The sequence below is a fragment of the Pholcus phalangioides genome, unplaced genomic scaffold (assembly GCF_987345545.1).
Source record: "Pholcus phalangioides strain wild (caught in Gottingen) unplaced genomic scaffold, Ppha-v1.0 ptg000007l_1, whole genome shotgun sequence".
NCBI lineage: Eukaryota > Metazoa > Arthropoda > Arachnida > Araneae > Pholcidae > Pholcus > Pholcus phalangioides.
Genome location: NW_028301600.1, coordinates 58,954,647 through 58,971,430, shown reverse-complemented (window position 1 = coordinate 58,971,430; position 16,784 = coordinate 58,954,647). Strand labels below are relative to the sequence as shown.

The window sequence follows — 16,784 nt, the reverse complement described above, 5'->3', positions numbered from 1 at the left end:
AGAATGAAATCAGACTTTTAATTAGATCATTGTATGTAACTTCATGTACATGACACTTGAAATTAAAATTACAATATCAATTACATTTAAAAATTTAACTGCATATAAAAGTTTAATTATATTTGAAAATTCGGTTATAAAAATTTGAAATGTTAAATAATTGAGTTTTGCTGTGATAAAATTTCAATATCATGTGGAAAAATTTCGGTTTGTATGATATTCCCCAAATTACAGTGAGCCTATCTTCAACGGTAAATTTCTATCTGCCCCATTACAGTATCTCCATAAGAACCTGAAATATTTAATTAATTAATAATTCAATTAAATTAATATTTAATTTTCACCGTATAAGCCGCACTTCCCGCTTTTGTTGGGATTTCTATTTCTCACAGCGAAGGGAGTTGGGCGCAGATCAAGGATGGAAATGTACATTGCTTATGAATGACGATTCGATGAAGTTTTCATAATGCCCACAGGATGAGCACCGACAAAGGCAATGTAATCACCAATAAGAAAGATGACTATGGGTCAGTCACAACATAGATACAATATAACCATTAATCTTATGTTTATAATCAGTCGAATATCTTTGGCTGGCTTGTTTGAATATTTTCACATAGTTTTCATTAGCGTCTAAGCTTTTGGTACAAGGTTGGTGTGCTTGGTCTACGGCTCCAGTCAACGATTAGTAAAAATTTCTTCTTACAATACACGTAAATTAACATTAACAGACAATGTAAGATTATTATATTCAGAGGTATATTTCCTAGGTGGGGAGGGGGTATGCAGGCTTTATCCCAAGATGACAAGTTCAAGTGAAAGGGCATGACCAAAATTATGTAATTGGTGATCAAGAACATGAATTAGAAAGGAAGAAGGAAGGCAAGGTTTGAATAGCCCACAGGTGGGAAAACTATAAATCCGCCTCTGATTACAGCCTACATTTATTAGGATAATTTTAATTTTAAAAACAATTCGTATCGTACATATAAACACTCCACAATATCTAAACCTTTATTTATTTTCAGTGCTTTGAGTATCATTTTATTTACATTTATATGCGTGAATATCGCAGTAAAAACCCGATGATGATTTATAGAATAATACGTGATGGTATTTTGAACTACCATAACTTTTTTCTTTTTTTTTAATGATACGTAGGAGAAGATTTCAATTTATTGCAATTTAAATTGAATTCAAACAATTTAATTTTAAAAAGTACTACATTATTTTTTGTCATCCGTATAACCTGTATCTTTCTTTAAGATACAACAAAAAACTCAAATAAAGAAAATTAATAATAGTCTAATTCATTTTGAATTGCATTAAAAGTTTTTCTAATTTCGAAACATGAATTATGGGGGGAAAAAACTTTTAAACACACACGCAAACCAACATATCATTTCCACGTTCGGTTTTGCAATATTCCATGTTTATGCCAACAGAAATATGTAGACCAAGCACACCAACCTTGTTCCAAAAGCTTAGACGCTAATGAAAACTATGTGAAAATATTCAAACAAGCCAGCCAAAGATATTCGACTGATTATAAACATAAGATTAATGGTTATATTGTATCTATGTTGTGACTGACCCATAGTCATCTTTCTTATTGGTGATTACATTGCCTTTGTCGGTGCTCATCCTGTGGGCATTATGAAAACTTCATCGAATCGTCATTCATAAGCAATGTACATTTCCATTCTTGATCTGCGCCCAACTCCCTTTGCTGTGAGAAATAGAAATCCCAACAAAAGCGGGAAGTGCGGCTTATATGGTGAAAATTAAATATTAATTTAATTGAATTATTAATTAATTAAATATTTCAGGTTCTTATGGAGATACTGCAATGAGGCAGATAGAAATTTACCGTTGAAGATAGGCTCACTGTAATTTGGGGAATATCATACAAACTGAAATTTTTCCACATGATATTGAAATTTTATCACAGCAAAAATCAATTATTTAACATTTCAAATTTTTATAACCGAATTTTCAAATATAATTAAACTTTTATATGCAGTTAAATTTTTAAATGTAATTGATATTGTAATTTTAATTTTGATGGCCTTTCTGCATTGACAAAAATTATTTTCAGTTAACTGCGTGTACACTTTTGTTCATGTTTTTTTTTTCACGTGTAACACAAAAACCTACATACAAGCTTGCGTGGAACATGTACAGTGAAGAATCGACGGTTCGACAAATTGATTCTGAGCTGTAATATATAAATTGACATCACGACGAATTGACACGGTGGCAAACTTGTGCAGCTACGAATTGGAGCTGCGACGAATTTGTATCGCGACGAATTGAAACTGCGACAAATTTGTATTGCAACGAATCGACACTGCGACAAATTTGTATCGCAACGAATTGGAGCTGCGACAAAGTTGTACCATGACGAATTGATACTGCGACAAACTTGTACCGCGACGAATTTGTACCGCGACAAATTGAGGCACGACGAGTTGAGTGCGACAAATTGACCAGCTACGGGATCCTGGTTAGTCTTATGCGCTAACTTTGGCCTAGGATTCAGCCGAAATGAGAGGCCTGGAATAACCCCCTTCTGGGTCAGTCGACTGGTCGCCCAGGTGTATCCTGTGGCTGAAAGGGTTTCACTACTGGGCAGGTAGAGGGGCTGGGCCTGCCAGACTTCGTGGGGTTTCTTGGTGCAGCTTCACTTCGCTCTTGGATCTTGAATGTGTCTGCTCACCTGCTTCGGTGGTGTATAGCTCTTATCTAACCTGGCGTTGCTACTAACCTTCATTAGTTATGTGTGCGCATCCCCTTGTAGGGCCCCATGGTGGTCATGGTTGGTAGGAGTGGAACAATACCCATAAAAATAGGAAAAAATCAAAATGCACCAAAACATCAAAGAACAGCCTTTAGTGAAACAGTTGTCGCTGCAACTACTTCTTCTAGTTCACCTACTATCTCATTTTTCTTTCTACATAGTTTCTGACACCAATAAACAGCTAACAAAATTATCACCATTTGGGGCGAGCAGTTGGTACTTTAAAATTAATGAAGACTCTTCGTTCAGGGGACCTTCTCAAAACTAACACACTTTCTCAATTCTCAAAACTAACACACTTTCTCAATTCTCAAAACTAACACACTTTCTCAATTCTCAAAACTAACACACTTTCTCAATTCTCAAAACTAACGACCTTCCTTCGAAACTAACACATCCAAATAAGCCGAACTCATTCAAAAGCTTACATCTCTCAGAGACATTCCCATAACCGTGAAAATTCATCCCACGTTGAATTACTCATGGTGTCATTTCAGATCCTATCTTAATTAATATGGATGAAGAACTAACACTAGAGCTGACGTCTCAGGGCATAACGTCTGCCAAGCATATCATGAGCTGCAAAAAAAGATGGCAATCCATCTCCATCACATAATATAAACGTGACATTTTCATCACCAACATTGCCGAAAGATATCAAGATTGGCTATTATAACGTAAAAAATCTGGTCATACATACCTAACCCTGCTTGATGCTTCAACTGATAGAAATGCAGTCACTCACGAATGGCATGCCAGAGTCAGTCCACCCATGCAAAGTGCGGTGAGAAGGACCACATTTCCAACAACTGCACTTGAACATCAGTTGCGGTGGTGATCACCCTGCATTTGACAGAAAATGTCCAAAATGGAACAGAGAAAAAGAGATCTAGAAGATCAAGGTCCTCAATAACATCACATACATCGAAGCACGCCATCATATAATCTCTAACCAAGCTACAATAGTTGGTAGATCATAGGCTAATATGGCCTATATATACAACTCCATCATTAGCTAATAAGACTAACAATGTCATCAAAGTATCCATAACAACTCAGACCGAACCTATAGCTGACATATCAACTCAAACTTCATCTAACCAACCATGTAATAGTTTTGGCTGCTGTTGCTCTGCTTGATTACGAAGGGAGTCCACTACCTCTGAAGAAGAAGTGCGAAAAGCAACAGCTAACACGTTCAAAATTTTCACAGGTACTTAACCAAAAATCACATCTGAAAATAAATCCAAAAAAGTACATTTGAAAACTGAATACTTTAGAAAAAAGCCATTCAGAGAGCACTAAAAACCCTACACTAAAAAATATGTCACTACTTGATGACAAATCAGTTGGTGACATGGATCTTGACAATCCAAAACTATATTCAGCCTGGTAGATAAGCTCTTCTAGGAAGTACTGCAAGCAGTTCTATCTTGTAATGCATAGATATTTTTATGGGTTTATACAGCTACTTTAAATTTGTGCAAAAGTTCAAAAGTAAAATATAGGTGTATAAAGATTTCACTATTCATTCTGTGTAATGGTGAAAAAAAACCTTGGAGTGGAACTTTGAAGGTTGTCAGCAAAATCTGAGTTGAAAGTGTATCAATCTGGAAAAATATTTTAGATGGGAAATGAAAAAAAAATCAAAATGCTAAAAAACTAATTTATGTTGATCAAAGCAACATTCTTTTTCCTGCTAGTGTTTATAAACTGAAATTATAGTTATCCTTATTGTATGTTTTCATTGGACATACATGGTTCTGTTCTCCAGTACCCTTCCTATTTCTAGTGTTGACAATATTATAGGTAAAAAAAGACACTTCCCTAATGAATCAATTTTTTATGGTATAAAATTGTGTCTTTTTTTAAATTTTCAGAAGAAAGAGCTTCCCAGAAGGATCTTGCAGTATAACTGTTGATAAAGTATGTTTTGAATCACTTTGATTTTACAGTAAACAAACTTGGAGATTTTGTTTATTTTTTTCAATATTTCATAGTTTTATGCAATTTTTTTGTTATTATTTTGTTTATTTTTTGTTGCTTTTTTTTAAATTTTTATATCATAAATATCCAGCAATAATATTACAAACACTTATAGCAAACTAAGACCTAGAAACCGCACAGCATTGGATTAAAAATAGTTGAGGATGATGATTTGTTCTCAGTTGTATTTAAATTACTATGCCTGCAAACTGGCACATGTCAAAATTTTTTTTGTGCCATTGAAAATTTTTTCACATGTGTTTCCATGTTCTGTAAAAATGTCACATGTTTCTGACCAATAGAATGTCAGCTATGATGCTATTACTAACTGTCTTGTGTATTGAAATCAGTTTAGCTATTGCTGTTTTTTTTTTTTTTTTTCGGCTCTCGAAAATTGGTTTTTTTGAATACACACGATGACATTTTGCACACACACCAATTATATATTAAATGTAGGTTTTTCACTTGTGCTATATACAGTGTTTATATGGTAATACCTCAACTAACAAATTTTTTGTCTAATGATGATTATTTTTGTGATTTTTCTGCCTTGGCTAATGAATGCGGATTCGAATAACGAAAATTTTCATTGCTATGGGTGCATGCAATAACATAAAACAGCCACTTCGTGAGCTGTTTTAGCACCAATCACCATCAGAAATACTGTCACTCAAGCCTGATTAACTCATATCCACCTTGGAATCTTTTTCTAAATGTACCTCTACTTCTCTTTCTGAAAGTTTTTGAAACATTTCATGAAAATGGAAGATTCAGCTGATAGAAAATGCATTAAAAAAAAGAGAGCCTGTGTTTTCAGAACCCCCATTCTTTCAGTGCAAGACTTTGAGTATCAAACTGAACAGTCTGAACCAAAGCTTCAAAGCTTTGGTCTGGACATTCTAGGAGCTTATCTTTTCCATCTGCATTTATCAGACACGTAAATGAGCCGAGACCAAAATCACAAATGAATGAGGACACCTACAAATTTGGCTGGGTTGCGTCAATACCAGCTTATTATACTAAAGCTGGCATTGGTTGTGTACATAGTGTAAAATAAAAAGATCTTGAGTCTCTAAAATTTCTATAAATTCTCATTTATCCAATTTTGAAGCTGTTCATTTTAGCCTTTGGTCAGTTTTTGTCTTTTTTATAATTCTCCTTGGTGTTTTTAAAAACTTACCTTTGAATTGTGTGGGCAGTACCTAGTACAAATTAAATGATTTTCCATAGAAACCTGTGGGAAATTGTGCTTGCTAACAAAGATTTTGGCTAATGAATGTGATTCCAGAACGAATCATATATGGTGAGGTATCACCATATAAAGTTGTTATGTCACTATATTTTTATAGAACAAATTTTTAAAGTAAAGGCAGATCATATTGTAAATAATGAAAATTAGAAAGAAACAAAAATTTGTTTATTAAAAACACATGCTGACAAAATATCTACATCATTTTGTAACATATTCACAATTTTTCTCGACACATTTTTCATGCTGTAAACCAATAAAGATAAGCTATCAGGAAATAATGATGTTTTTTTGGCCAGAAATATACTTAAGAATAGATTTCTCTTCGTTGTTATGTAGATTTAAACCTTTGAAAAGGAGAGACAGTTGTCTCCTCCAGGAATTGAACACTGGTTCTCTTGCATACCGAACAAGTGTGCTAACCTATACACCAAAGACACAACTTTCCCTTCCATATACTGTCACCACCTGGTGTGTAATTACTGTAGTTAAGGGAAGTTGCAATGCTTTCACTCAGCATATAGCTAGTAATGTGCGTTATATGGAAAAAAAGTGATTTTAACCTTTCTTGGGATTACATGCCCAGTTCAAAATATCCTTAGTTAATGCAGACAACAAGTGGGAAATACAAACAAGTTTCTATTCACTTCAATTACTTTATTTCATTAAGTATTTTAAGAAATTACATTTACAATTTTAAATCTTAGTTATTTTCAACTTAAGACAAATTTTTCATTGAGATCTTCATTCAAAGATTTAGTTCAGTCAAACTGATGTTATCTCATCCGTGATAGTCCATTATCAGATGAGATTCCAATCTCTTCTTGAGAACCCAGAAACTCTAAGTTCAGGTTGCAAACACGACACAAGTCCAATCAAGATGAAGGAACAGAGTCCCAGAGTTCAGATCATTGGCAGTCGGCATCCACTAGAAGATCTCCAAATGATCTATGACTAGCATGATGATCAAACCACACAGATGTCGGAAGGTGAAGCAGAACTTCGTGTCACCATCAGCTCTCAGGGTTTCACCATTCAGAAACCTGTCAGAAGCAGCAGTCGACTGTCAGAGCTGAACTGCAAAACTTAGATTTTTCTTTAGAAAAATTAAAACTTAGCTAAAAGCATTTCAACCAGATCAGCCGGGAACAATAGCATTTGTTATTTATATTTAGTTCACAACACTTTTTAGAAGTTAGCTTAATGACCTAAGCTGAGAACGATAAAACTACCTAAGCGGTAGAGTAACTAGTAGTTGTGCTTAGCAAGAACAAGAGAAGAGCATTTATACGCTTTTGAAGCAGTCTTTTTCTAGGACCAATCGTCCACCAGAAACACCCGATAAAAACTGACATCACAATTACATAATTTACATACAGAAACAGCTTTTTAGGAAATGAAACAAAATTTCGGGATGGCAACACAAAAACGTAATCTGTGAACTGGCCAGGCTCCTCGATCACGCTATTCAAGATAATACATATTGAATAAAGAAATATAAACAACACAACTACTCTGGTAGATGTCTGCAACCAACCACCAAAAGCAAGTAAGTAACAGTTATTATAAAATAGCAATTCAATGAGACTATGCAATATCTTTCCCGGGAGAACCCTTCAGACAAAAAAAATAAAATATATGCTACATGAGAAATAAATTTCTATGTAGCATATATGATATACAACATATATAGCTATTATGTTGGGCTAGTATCCGCTTAGTCTCACGGTTGTCTGACGAGGACAGGACCAAGGTTGAGAAATTTATTCCTCCACTACATGAGAAATAACGACTGCAAGACCTCACCCTATGGCCGTAAGACTAAGCGGATTTCTGGCTCGTGATGGTATGCCATAGAGACTTCCGGGTGGTTTCTGGTAGCTGAGTGGTCCCTGGGGTTTAAACATGTTATTATCAAAGCTAAAGTAATGGACAAGGATTCAATCTTGATCCATTACATGATGTCTCTGGTATACAGGTAAGCGCACTTGCCCAGTATGCAAGAGTACTGAGGTTTGACTGCTGGAGGAGACAATTGACTGTTCTTTCCAAAGGTTCAAATCAGCATAACAAGCAAAAAAAAAAAATTATTCTTAAAGAAAGGTATCCCTTGCTTTATACAATTTTGCTATAGCACGATTTTGAAAAACTAAATTAAGAAAGTGCAACTGCAAAATTCACCTTGGAGTTTAATTTGCAAGCTGATTTTCAGGATTAAAATTAAAGATATGATGTAGTTAAATTGAAAAAAATATGTTGTGGCTAAAAGAGGATGTAGATTAGACAAGTATAAATCAAATGCTCAAATCATACATGCCAGAGCTCACTAATGAACATCTTGTGGTAGCACATTGACAATGGCATCAGAATTTAAATAGAAAAAAATTATCCTAAAGAGACTGGAATCATAATTTTTGTGAGGGATATTCAGAATTCTCTTGCTTTGCTACCAGTATTTGCTTCGATCAAGCGGATCTTGACAGTTTCATCAAAAGCAATCAACCTATCATCCTATGCTCTACAGGAGAGCAAAGATCCACATTCTCACCAGTCCATCATTCCATTGAGGACAGTCAATTTAATTATCAATTAAATTCATTCATATAAGCGTGAGATTTATCTATAAATTTAAATATTAAATTTATTCATTCTTTTTTTATATAGTTTTTTGCTCATTTAAGAGTTGAGTTTATTTCTTTGTCCTTCAGAAAAATTTCTCAATATTCTTATCTTACCGATGTCAAATTATAAACTCATTTTACGTATTTATTTTGTGGAACCAATTCATTAAGTAAAGCAAAGAACACTCATACTTTAAAAAATGAATTCATATGGCAAAAATACTTCATTCATGAAGGCCATGAACCATTCTTATGAACTTTGAGATAAAAAAAAAATAAAGAAAATTATTTTTGTTTTTTGAAAATGATTTCTCAAAGTGTTTTTTTTTTTAACTTTTGTAAATAGTCTTATCAGTTTTGTTCCTGATTGAATGACCTGATTTATTTTGGAACTGAGGCTGCCAAATGATTTTCAAACTGAAACTACTCACATGATTTCATGATTTCACATGCATGGAAAGAAATAAACAAGTTGCTTTCTTTAAGAAAAAATATAAAAAAAGATGTTATTGAAAAAGAAATTTGATGAAAAATACCTATGTCTTAAATTACATGGAACCTTGATCTTCTAATATGTTACTGTAAGCAAAAATTTTCTGCAAGTTGTTTTTCAAGTGTTTCTGAATGTACTCTGTCTGTGTTTTAAACTTACATGTTTAATTCTGTTCTGTGTTATTCATCTAACATTTCTGTTAAAGCATTTTTTTTTCAAATATAGAGACCAGTTCGCTTTGCAGTAAGATCATTAGGATGGGTAGAAATAGCAGAAGATGACCTAACTCCTGAAAAGAGCAGCAAAGCAGTGAACAAATGTATAGTAGATTTGTCAATGGGTAGAAACGATATCCTTGATGTAGTTGGCAGATGGGGTGATGTAAGTCCTTTCTTTTACATTGCATTGAAAATTGAAATGTTTTACTTCAATTCTATTGTGCCTGTATCTGAATTTTTTATAAATTCATGATTACTAAGATATGTAAGAGATTTATTTATGCATGTTCATATATATACATAGAGTCAGACTTTGGTACAATATCTGTAATTTTTGGTATCACCTTGCTCATAATGTCAGTTTTTAAGGGTCCCTGCTAGCATAATTAGCAAAGTAGGATCACTCATTATCAAGTCATCCCATTTATGAAATCATTTTATTCAATCCCAATCTCTTCTACATAAAGGTTTGCTTTCATTTGAGACTTCTCTATTCTACACCATAATTCCTTTTATTTTCAAGAAAGTCATAACTTTCAGTGACCTTAAAGTAAATCATGTGAAATATAGAGTCAATTTTAGAAAAACATTTTTTGCTAATTAAATTTCTATAACATATGAAGTTGAAGTTGATATAATCTCATACCTTCATCATAACTCCCTTGGTAAACAGGCATTATACGAGTAGCAATTATTTTTTACTTTATTTGTAGGACAGGTAGCTTTGTCCTTTTTTTGCTCTGACTATAGAACTTTTTTGAATTGGTTTGGAAGAAATAGTATTATAACTAGAGCCCAAAAGTTCAGAAAAAATTCCATAAATGTCTTTTTTTGCCAATTTTTTAACTTTTGAAATATGCCCTTTCAAATTTTTCATGCTGTAAATACCTATTTTGACATTTTTTTATGTTTATTGGTGGATTTCAGAGTCCATTTTCAAAATAACTTGAATATTTTAAGAATTGAGAACTTCAAATGAATTGCTTTAAAAAAAATTATTATTAGTATTATTTCTTATCAGAAAGCTCACCCCACCCTCACTTCAGCTCTATTTAAATGAAAATAGGTGTAAGTACCTGAAGATAGACATCTGACAGAACTTGGTTTTGCTAGGCATAGAAGTGACAAAAACTTTTCATCTCTGCTATTCTAGCACCATGCTGTCAAACTCCCATCAAGGTTGTAAGAGTTCTAATTAAAAAGTAGACAATTACACTCATGCCCATAAATTAACGATAATTCAGAATCACACGGAAATCGAAATCTAAAGTAAAAAAATCACACACATTTGCAAGAATGATATGCAAATTTCAGGAAGCCACCAGATGATGCCGATAGTACGTCACAATGACGAGAGTGTAAGAGGGGGGTGTATAAGGAATGGTGGCAAGGAAGTGAAATTGTTCACAAGAGTTCTGTAAGGCACTCAGTGCCATAAGCGAATAGTTATGACACAGAGGACGCATGTGGATGATTTTTTACGTGGTAGAATTATTGGCCGCCTGGAATGTGGGCGTACTCAGATGGAAGTATCCGAGGAACTTGGAATTGCCCAAAGTGTCATCTCTGGGCTTTGGCAACGATTCCAAGATAACGGAAATGTCAGTAGACGTTACAGTACAGGTCGCCCCCGAGTTACAATGGCGAATGAAGACCGGTATTTGGCAGTAACTGCCAAAAGAAGCAGACAGAGCACAGCATCCGACCTGTCTCGTCAGCTATCTGCAGCCACGGGTACTACAGTTTCAAGGCAAACCGTGTACAGACATTTGGGAGATATTGGTCTATATGCTCGCAGGCCTGTCAGATGTGTTCTGCTCACGGCAACTCACTGTCGGCAGCGATTAGCCTGGAGTAGAGAACATGCAATGTGGACATCGTCACAGTGGGCTTGTGTGATGATTTCCGACGAGTCCAGGTTTAGCTTGCTGTCTGATTCACGTCGGACTTTCATATGGAGAACGCCAGGTACCCGTTACCACCAAGACAACATCATTGAACGACACCGTTACGGTGGTGCAGCATTGCTCGTTTGGGGTGGAATTATACTGGGTTCCAGAACAGATCTGCATGTTCAAACCGGAACCATGAAAGCCCAAATTTATCGGGACATCATTCTGGAACAACATGTACGTTTGTTTAGGGGTGTCATGGGCGCAGAATTTGTGTTTATGGATGACAACGCCCGTCCTCACCGAGCAAACATCGTAAACGAATGCCTTGAATCTGAGGATATAACCCGTATGGAATGGCCAGCATTCTCACCTGACTTGAATCCAATAGAGCATGAGTGGGACATGCTTGGCCGACGAGTTGCAGCCCGTCAACCACCTCCTACATGGGTACCGGAACTTCGGAGAGCATTGCTTGCTGAGTGGAGTGATCTTCCCCAAGATCAGATCGATAATTCGATACTCAGCATGCCTAGGCGTTGTACGGACTGTATTTCATCGGATGGGAGACATACAATGTATTAACCATCATACCAACCATGTAATAGTAAGTTTTTGTAAAGGAGATATTTTTTACAATTGCTCCAGGGAGCAAAAATCTTAGTTTTTATGAATGGTATCATACATACACCATTGTTTTTGTTCTTTATCTTTTGTTTAATAAATGGACTTTATGAATAAGCACCGTTTGTTTTGTTTCTGAACCTTTATTTGCTGGAGCTGGCATTATCCTCAATTTATGGACATGAGTGTATATATTCGTATTTACAATTATTACAACTGATTACCTTTGCTTTGGCTGTATGGTGTTAGAAATAATGCTTTATTTTAGATGTATGCAACATATTTATAAGAAAAGCTGGGAATAAATAGAGGTTTCTTCTCCACATACTTCACATCATGTTTTGCTCATGATTGTAGATAGATAGCTGACCTGTGTCTGTCCCAAAAGTTGTCCTGCGGTCCATCAGTTGATATCATGTCTCTCACGGTGGTGGTGATGGTGGGAGTTGACAGTGCTGCAGTCCTGGACCCATGTGATTTTAAATTTTTTTTGTTATGCAAAAATCATCTCCATCAAATTGTATGTGTCATTTTTATGAAAATATGTTTTTTAGATAAATCCATACCACAACCACTTTTGCATCATAATATCATCTTAGCTTGGTGTGGGGTTTATTACAACAATGCGGTTATTATGACTATTATTGAGACAGTGGACAGAGTAACTGCAATCAATTTTTAGTCAGTTTTAGAACTCTTAATATCTTAGTCTTTAATTATTTTCCTTTCTTTCATTAATTATAAATACGTTTTATGTTCATAAATAACCCAAGAGCAATGCTCCCCTCTAAGCCACAGAAAGATGAAAATGTTTCCTTGGATTTTACAGTATGGATAGGTATAGTATATACATAGTATTTTTACAGTATAGATTCGCTTTAACTTGTATAGTGACATTTTGAGATATTGCTCTACAGTGCAGAGTATCGACAGGTATATACATGTAAAAAAAATAACAGCATCCACTCAGGAGAATGACATCTTTGTAAAGACGATTACAATAATTTTTTAGACAATAAAATTTCTTGATATACTGTTTCATGTATATATGGAAACCAAAAAAGGACTATGGAAGATTCAGTTTATAGAGTGTGAAAATTTTTATTATTGAATAGATAGTTCAATATCATTATTTTTGCCAATTTATTCTTTTGTTAATTCTTTTATTAATTTATATGTTCGTGCTTTTATCATCACTTTTTCTAAACTGAAACATAATTTTTATTGTAGTGAGATGTTCTGTGTGTTGTGATACCAATGATACTTTTTGCAATACAGGGAAAAGATCTGTACATGGATTTAGATGACTACTCCCTTCGTTTAACAGACACTCAGGATCTGACAGTTCTTAACACGCAACCGATCCACACTATCCGTGTTTGGGGAGTTGGTCGGGATAATGGAAGGTAAATATATGTAAAGAATAAATTTGCAAACACTTATACTTTATAAGAAATCTGTAAATTTGGATTTTTGAAACAATTTTCACTCTAAACTGTGTCTGGCCCAGCATGACCGAAAATGCTTCTGTGCACATAAAGTTTTGATTTTCCAAAAGAAATTTAATATATCGTCACTGTATAATGAAAACCTCATATATCAAGAATTCCCAATTTTACAGGAAGAGAAAAAAAAAGATGGGACATATCCCATTGAACAACACACAAAAGGGGTTTATTTTTTCCTCGATAGAGAGCAGATCAATGCCAATTTTTTTTTTTCAAAAGCTGTAATAGGTGAGATATGTTCTTAATTTAAAACTTAAAAAGTCATTAAAAAAATTGATATACAGAGTTTTCATTATAAGGTGGCAGTATTTTATTTGGTAACATTTTGGTTTTTTGTCATTCTGTACAGATGTAAAAATTCTTTGGGCAGAGTAACAAATACAATGCCACAACAGGCAAAATGCCCAATAAGGTGACTAAGAAAAGGATGCCCATAACAAATATGGATAACATATATTTCTAAAATACAGCAACCAAATTCAAAATACAATTACAAAAACTATAAACAATATGTATACATAATAAAATACTATACAATGTCATAAAGAATACTTATGGTTCTTATTCTAAGTATGGATAGCTTCTCGATTTACCCCAACATATTTAACATATTTCTTTTACTAATTAATAATACTTTTTACTAAATTAATACTTACATACCATTGAAAATTTTGAACACTTCTATCATATCCCCCGACACCTGCATTCTTTATTCCAGTTTAAGATATGTCATAACATTACAATATATCGCATATTATTAGTCGACAAGAGGCCAGCACCTGTAAGTCAACCATAGATAATTTTTTATGATCAAACTGTAAGTAAAAGAACAGAGTAAGTGCTAAATGTGTTAACGAAAATACATTCAGCACTTTCAGTATTCAGAAAATACATTCAGCACTTTCAGTATTCAGAAAATACATTTAGCATCAATCAGTATTAATAATAATTATAATTATATACACATTCGTAATTATATACATTTACAAATACATTAATTATATTCAAATGCAATTCTCATATAATACATTCAAATAAATTTTGTATCTGATGCTGAGTTAGATAGAATTATGGCACACTCAGGCATACAAGTAATAAGAATTTCGCTATCGGATATTAAAATATACTTCAATTTCATCTATTGATAAGATTAATTTGAATTTTGTGTAGGTAGGTAAATTTTGAATTTCTAAAGGTAATGCATGGTAAAATTTAAGAACCAAGTAGTAAAAATTTTCCGGAAAATTTCTTTTTGACGGTGTGGTATAGTAAAAATTTCCGTTGGTCGTAGGAAAGGTACATTATTATTTGCTATACATAATGATTTATTCTGGTAGAGAGTGAGAAGAATTCGGTATATAACATTATATCTCAAAGGTAATAAGTTTAAGGTTCTGTATATTGGAGTATGTGGAGGACTAATAATATTCATGGTTCTAAAACATCTATTTTGAATTGACACTATTGACTGCAAATTTGACATCTCCAAAAAAATGAAGTCTCTCTTCGTAAGCCCTGTGATCCAACGAGAATACGAGTAGCCCTTCTCTGCACCCTTCCAACCAAGTCTATCTTCCTCTGTAGGTATGGTCTCCAAAACCATACAGCATACTCCAATTCAGGACGAACGAAGCCTTGCAAAAGTAGAAGAATGACTATAGGAGAACGTGAAGAGACCTTTTTGAAAATTAAACCGAGCATTCTATTAACTTTTTTGACCACGGCTGAACAATGTTCAGAAAACCTAAGCCATTCGTCAATGAGAATTACCAAATTGGTGACCCTAGTTGCATCCAGGATAGTGACACCATTCAACTCGTCAAAGAAATATGAGTTGTTTGAACCAAAATGAGCAACCATGCACTTGTCAATGCTAAACGTCATGCTCCATTCATTTCCCATGCTCCAATCCTGTTTAAGTTGGTTTGGAACAACTCCCTATCACTTTGATTCCCAACAACCCACTTAAATTCATGTCATCTGCAAATTTGCGAGCAATCCCATCGATACCCTGATCGAGTTTATCGATAAAAAGTGAAAAAAGTATGGGACCAAGAACACTTCCTTGAGGAACTCCATTTGTGACACCTATCCAATCAGAGAATTCCTCATTCACCATAACTCGTTGTGACCTATCTCTTAACCATGATTCTATCAAATTCAGCAAGTTGCCCTCAATCCTAATCTCGTGTAAACGCCTCAAGAGTTTACCATGTTAAACCCAATCGAATGCCTTCTGGAAATCAAGGTAAACAATGTCTATATTTTTGCCCTTACCCAGAGCCTTATTCACGTGATTATAGAAGCAAAGGAGGTTAGTCACACGTGACTTCCTCTTCCTGAACCCATGCTGATTATCCAAATATACATTATTCTCGTCTATCCACTTCACCAATTGCCTTTTGATAATAATTTCCAAAATTTTTGAGATGGAGCTCATCAGACTCACTGGACGATAATTGAACACAGCCTCTCTACTACCCTTTTGAAATATTGGAACAACATTAGCAAGTTTCCAATCCCTTGTGACGATACCCTCAGCAATACTACTTCTGTAAATCTGGGCGACTGGTCCCAGCAATTCATTGGCGCAATCCCTGAGGACCCTGGGACAGATATCTTCTGGTGCTTTGCTTGCACATACATTTTTTAGAATATTTAGGACCTCTGTATATTCCACTTGAATATTTTTGAGGATTTTATTACCCCATGTAACACCCATGTATATTAAATATTGTTTTTGCTATTAAAAACCGATGTGAAAAGTCATTGAAAGCGCTACACATGCCTACATCGCTCTCTACCCTAGACCCCTCCTATCGAGAGGGGAGCCAACTGTCCCCTTACATCTATTATTGACGTATCTAAAAACTGATTTTGGGTCAGAGCCAATGTTATCTGCCAACCTAGATTCAACTTCTTTTTTACTATCCCTTATTGCTTTCTTCAATGCCCTTCTTTTATCAGCATACAATGACAGGTCACTCTAGCTAGAAGGTTCTCTTTATCGATACCCAGGTAGTTGAAATCCCCTAATATGACAACTCTCTTAAGCTTACACGTGTAGGAAATTTCATCATGAAGTTTGGCAATACAGTTTGGATCCTTATTTGGTGCATTGTAACAAACCCGTACAATAAATTTGACTCCTTTTGTTTTCAAGCTCTACCCATGTAGTTTCAATATCACTTCTCTGCATGTTACACTCTCTAGCCTTCAAAAATGATTTCACATATATTAAGACTTCTCCTCCTTTCCTATCCGATATTTTCTTAAAAAAGTATTGTATCCTAAGATGTGTAAGAAAAAGTCATCCCCATCATTTGCCCAAGATTCTGTAATGGCTATAAGATCCAGGCTCTCCACAGCTATCATAGTTTCTAAAAAAGTCTT

The 16,784-nt window shown here is 34.5% G+C and overlaps 1 protein-coding gene across 2 annotated transcripts in view; it reads left to right on the top strand.

Annotated features, from left to right (window-relative positions):
• LOC149085556 (protein Fe65 homolog) overlaps positions 1 to 16,784 on the top strand; it is an 85,673-nt gene that overhangs the window by 43,693 nt on the left and 25,196 nt on the right. For both annotated transcript variants that reach the window (XM_089233625.1, XM_089233626.1), the window contains 3 exons: positions 4,681 to 4,726; positions 9,375 to 9,530; positions 13,162 to 13,289. In XM_089233625.1, the coding sequence (XP_089089751.1) occupies positions 4,681 to 4,726; positions 9,375 to 9,530; positions 13,162 to 13,289 (330 nt within the window). The remainder of the gene's footprint in view (positions 1 to 4,680; positions 4,727 to 9,374; positions 9,531 to 13,161; positions 13,290 to 16,784) is intronic.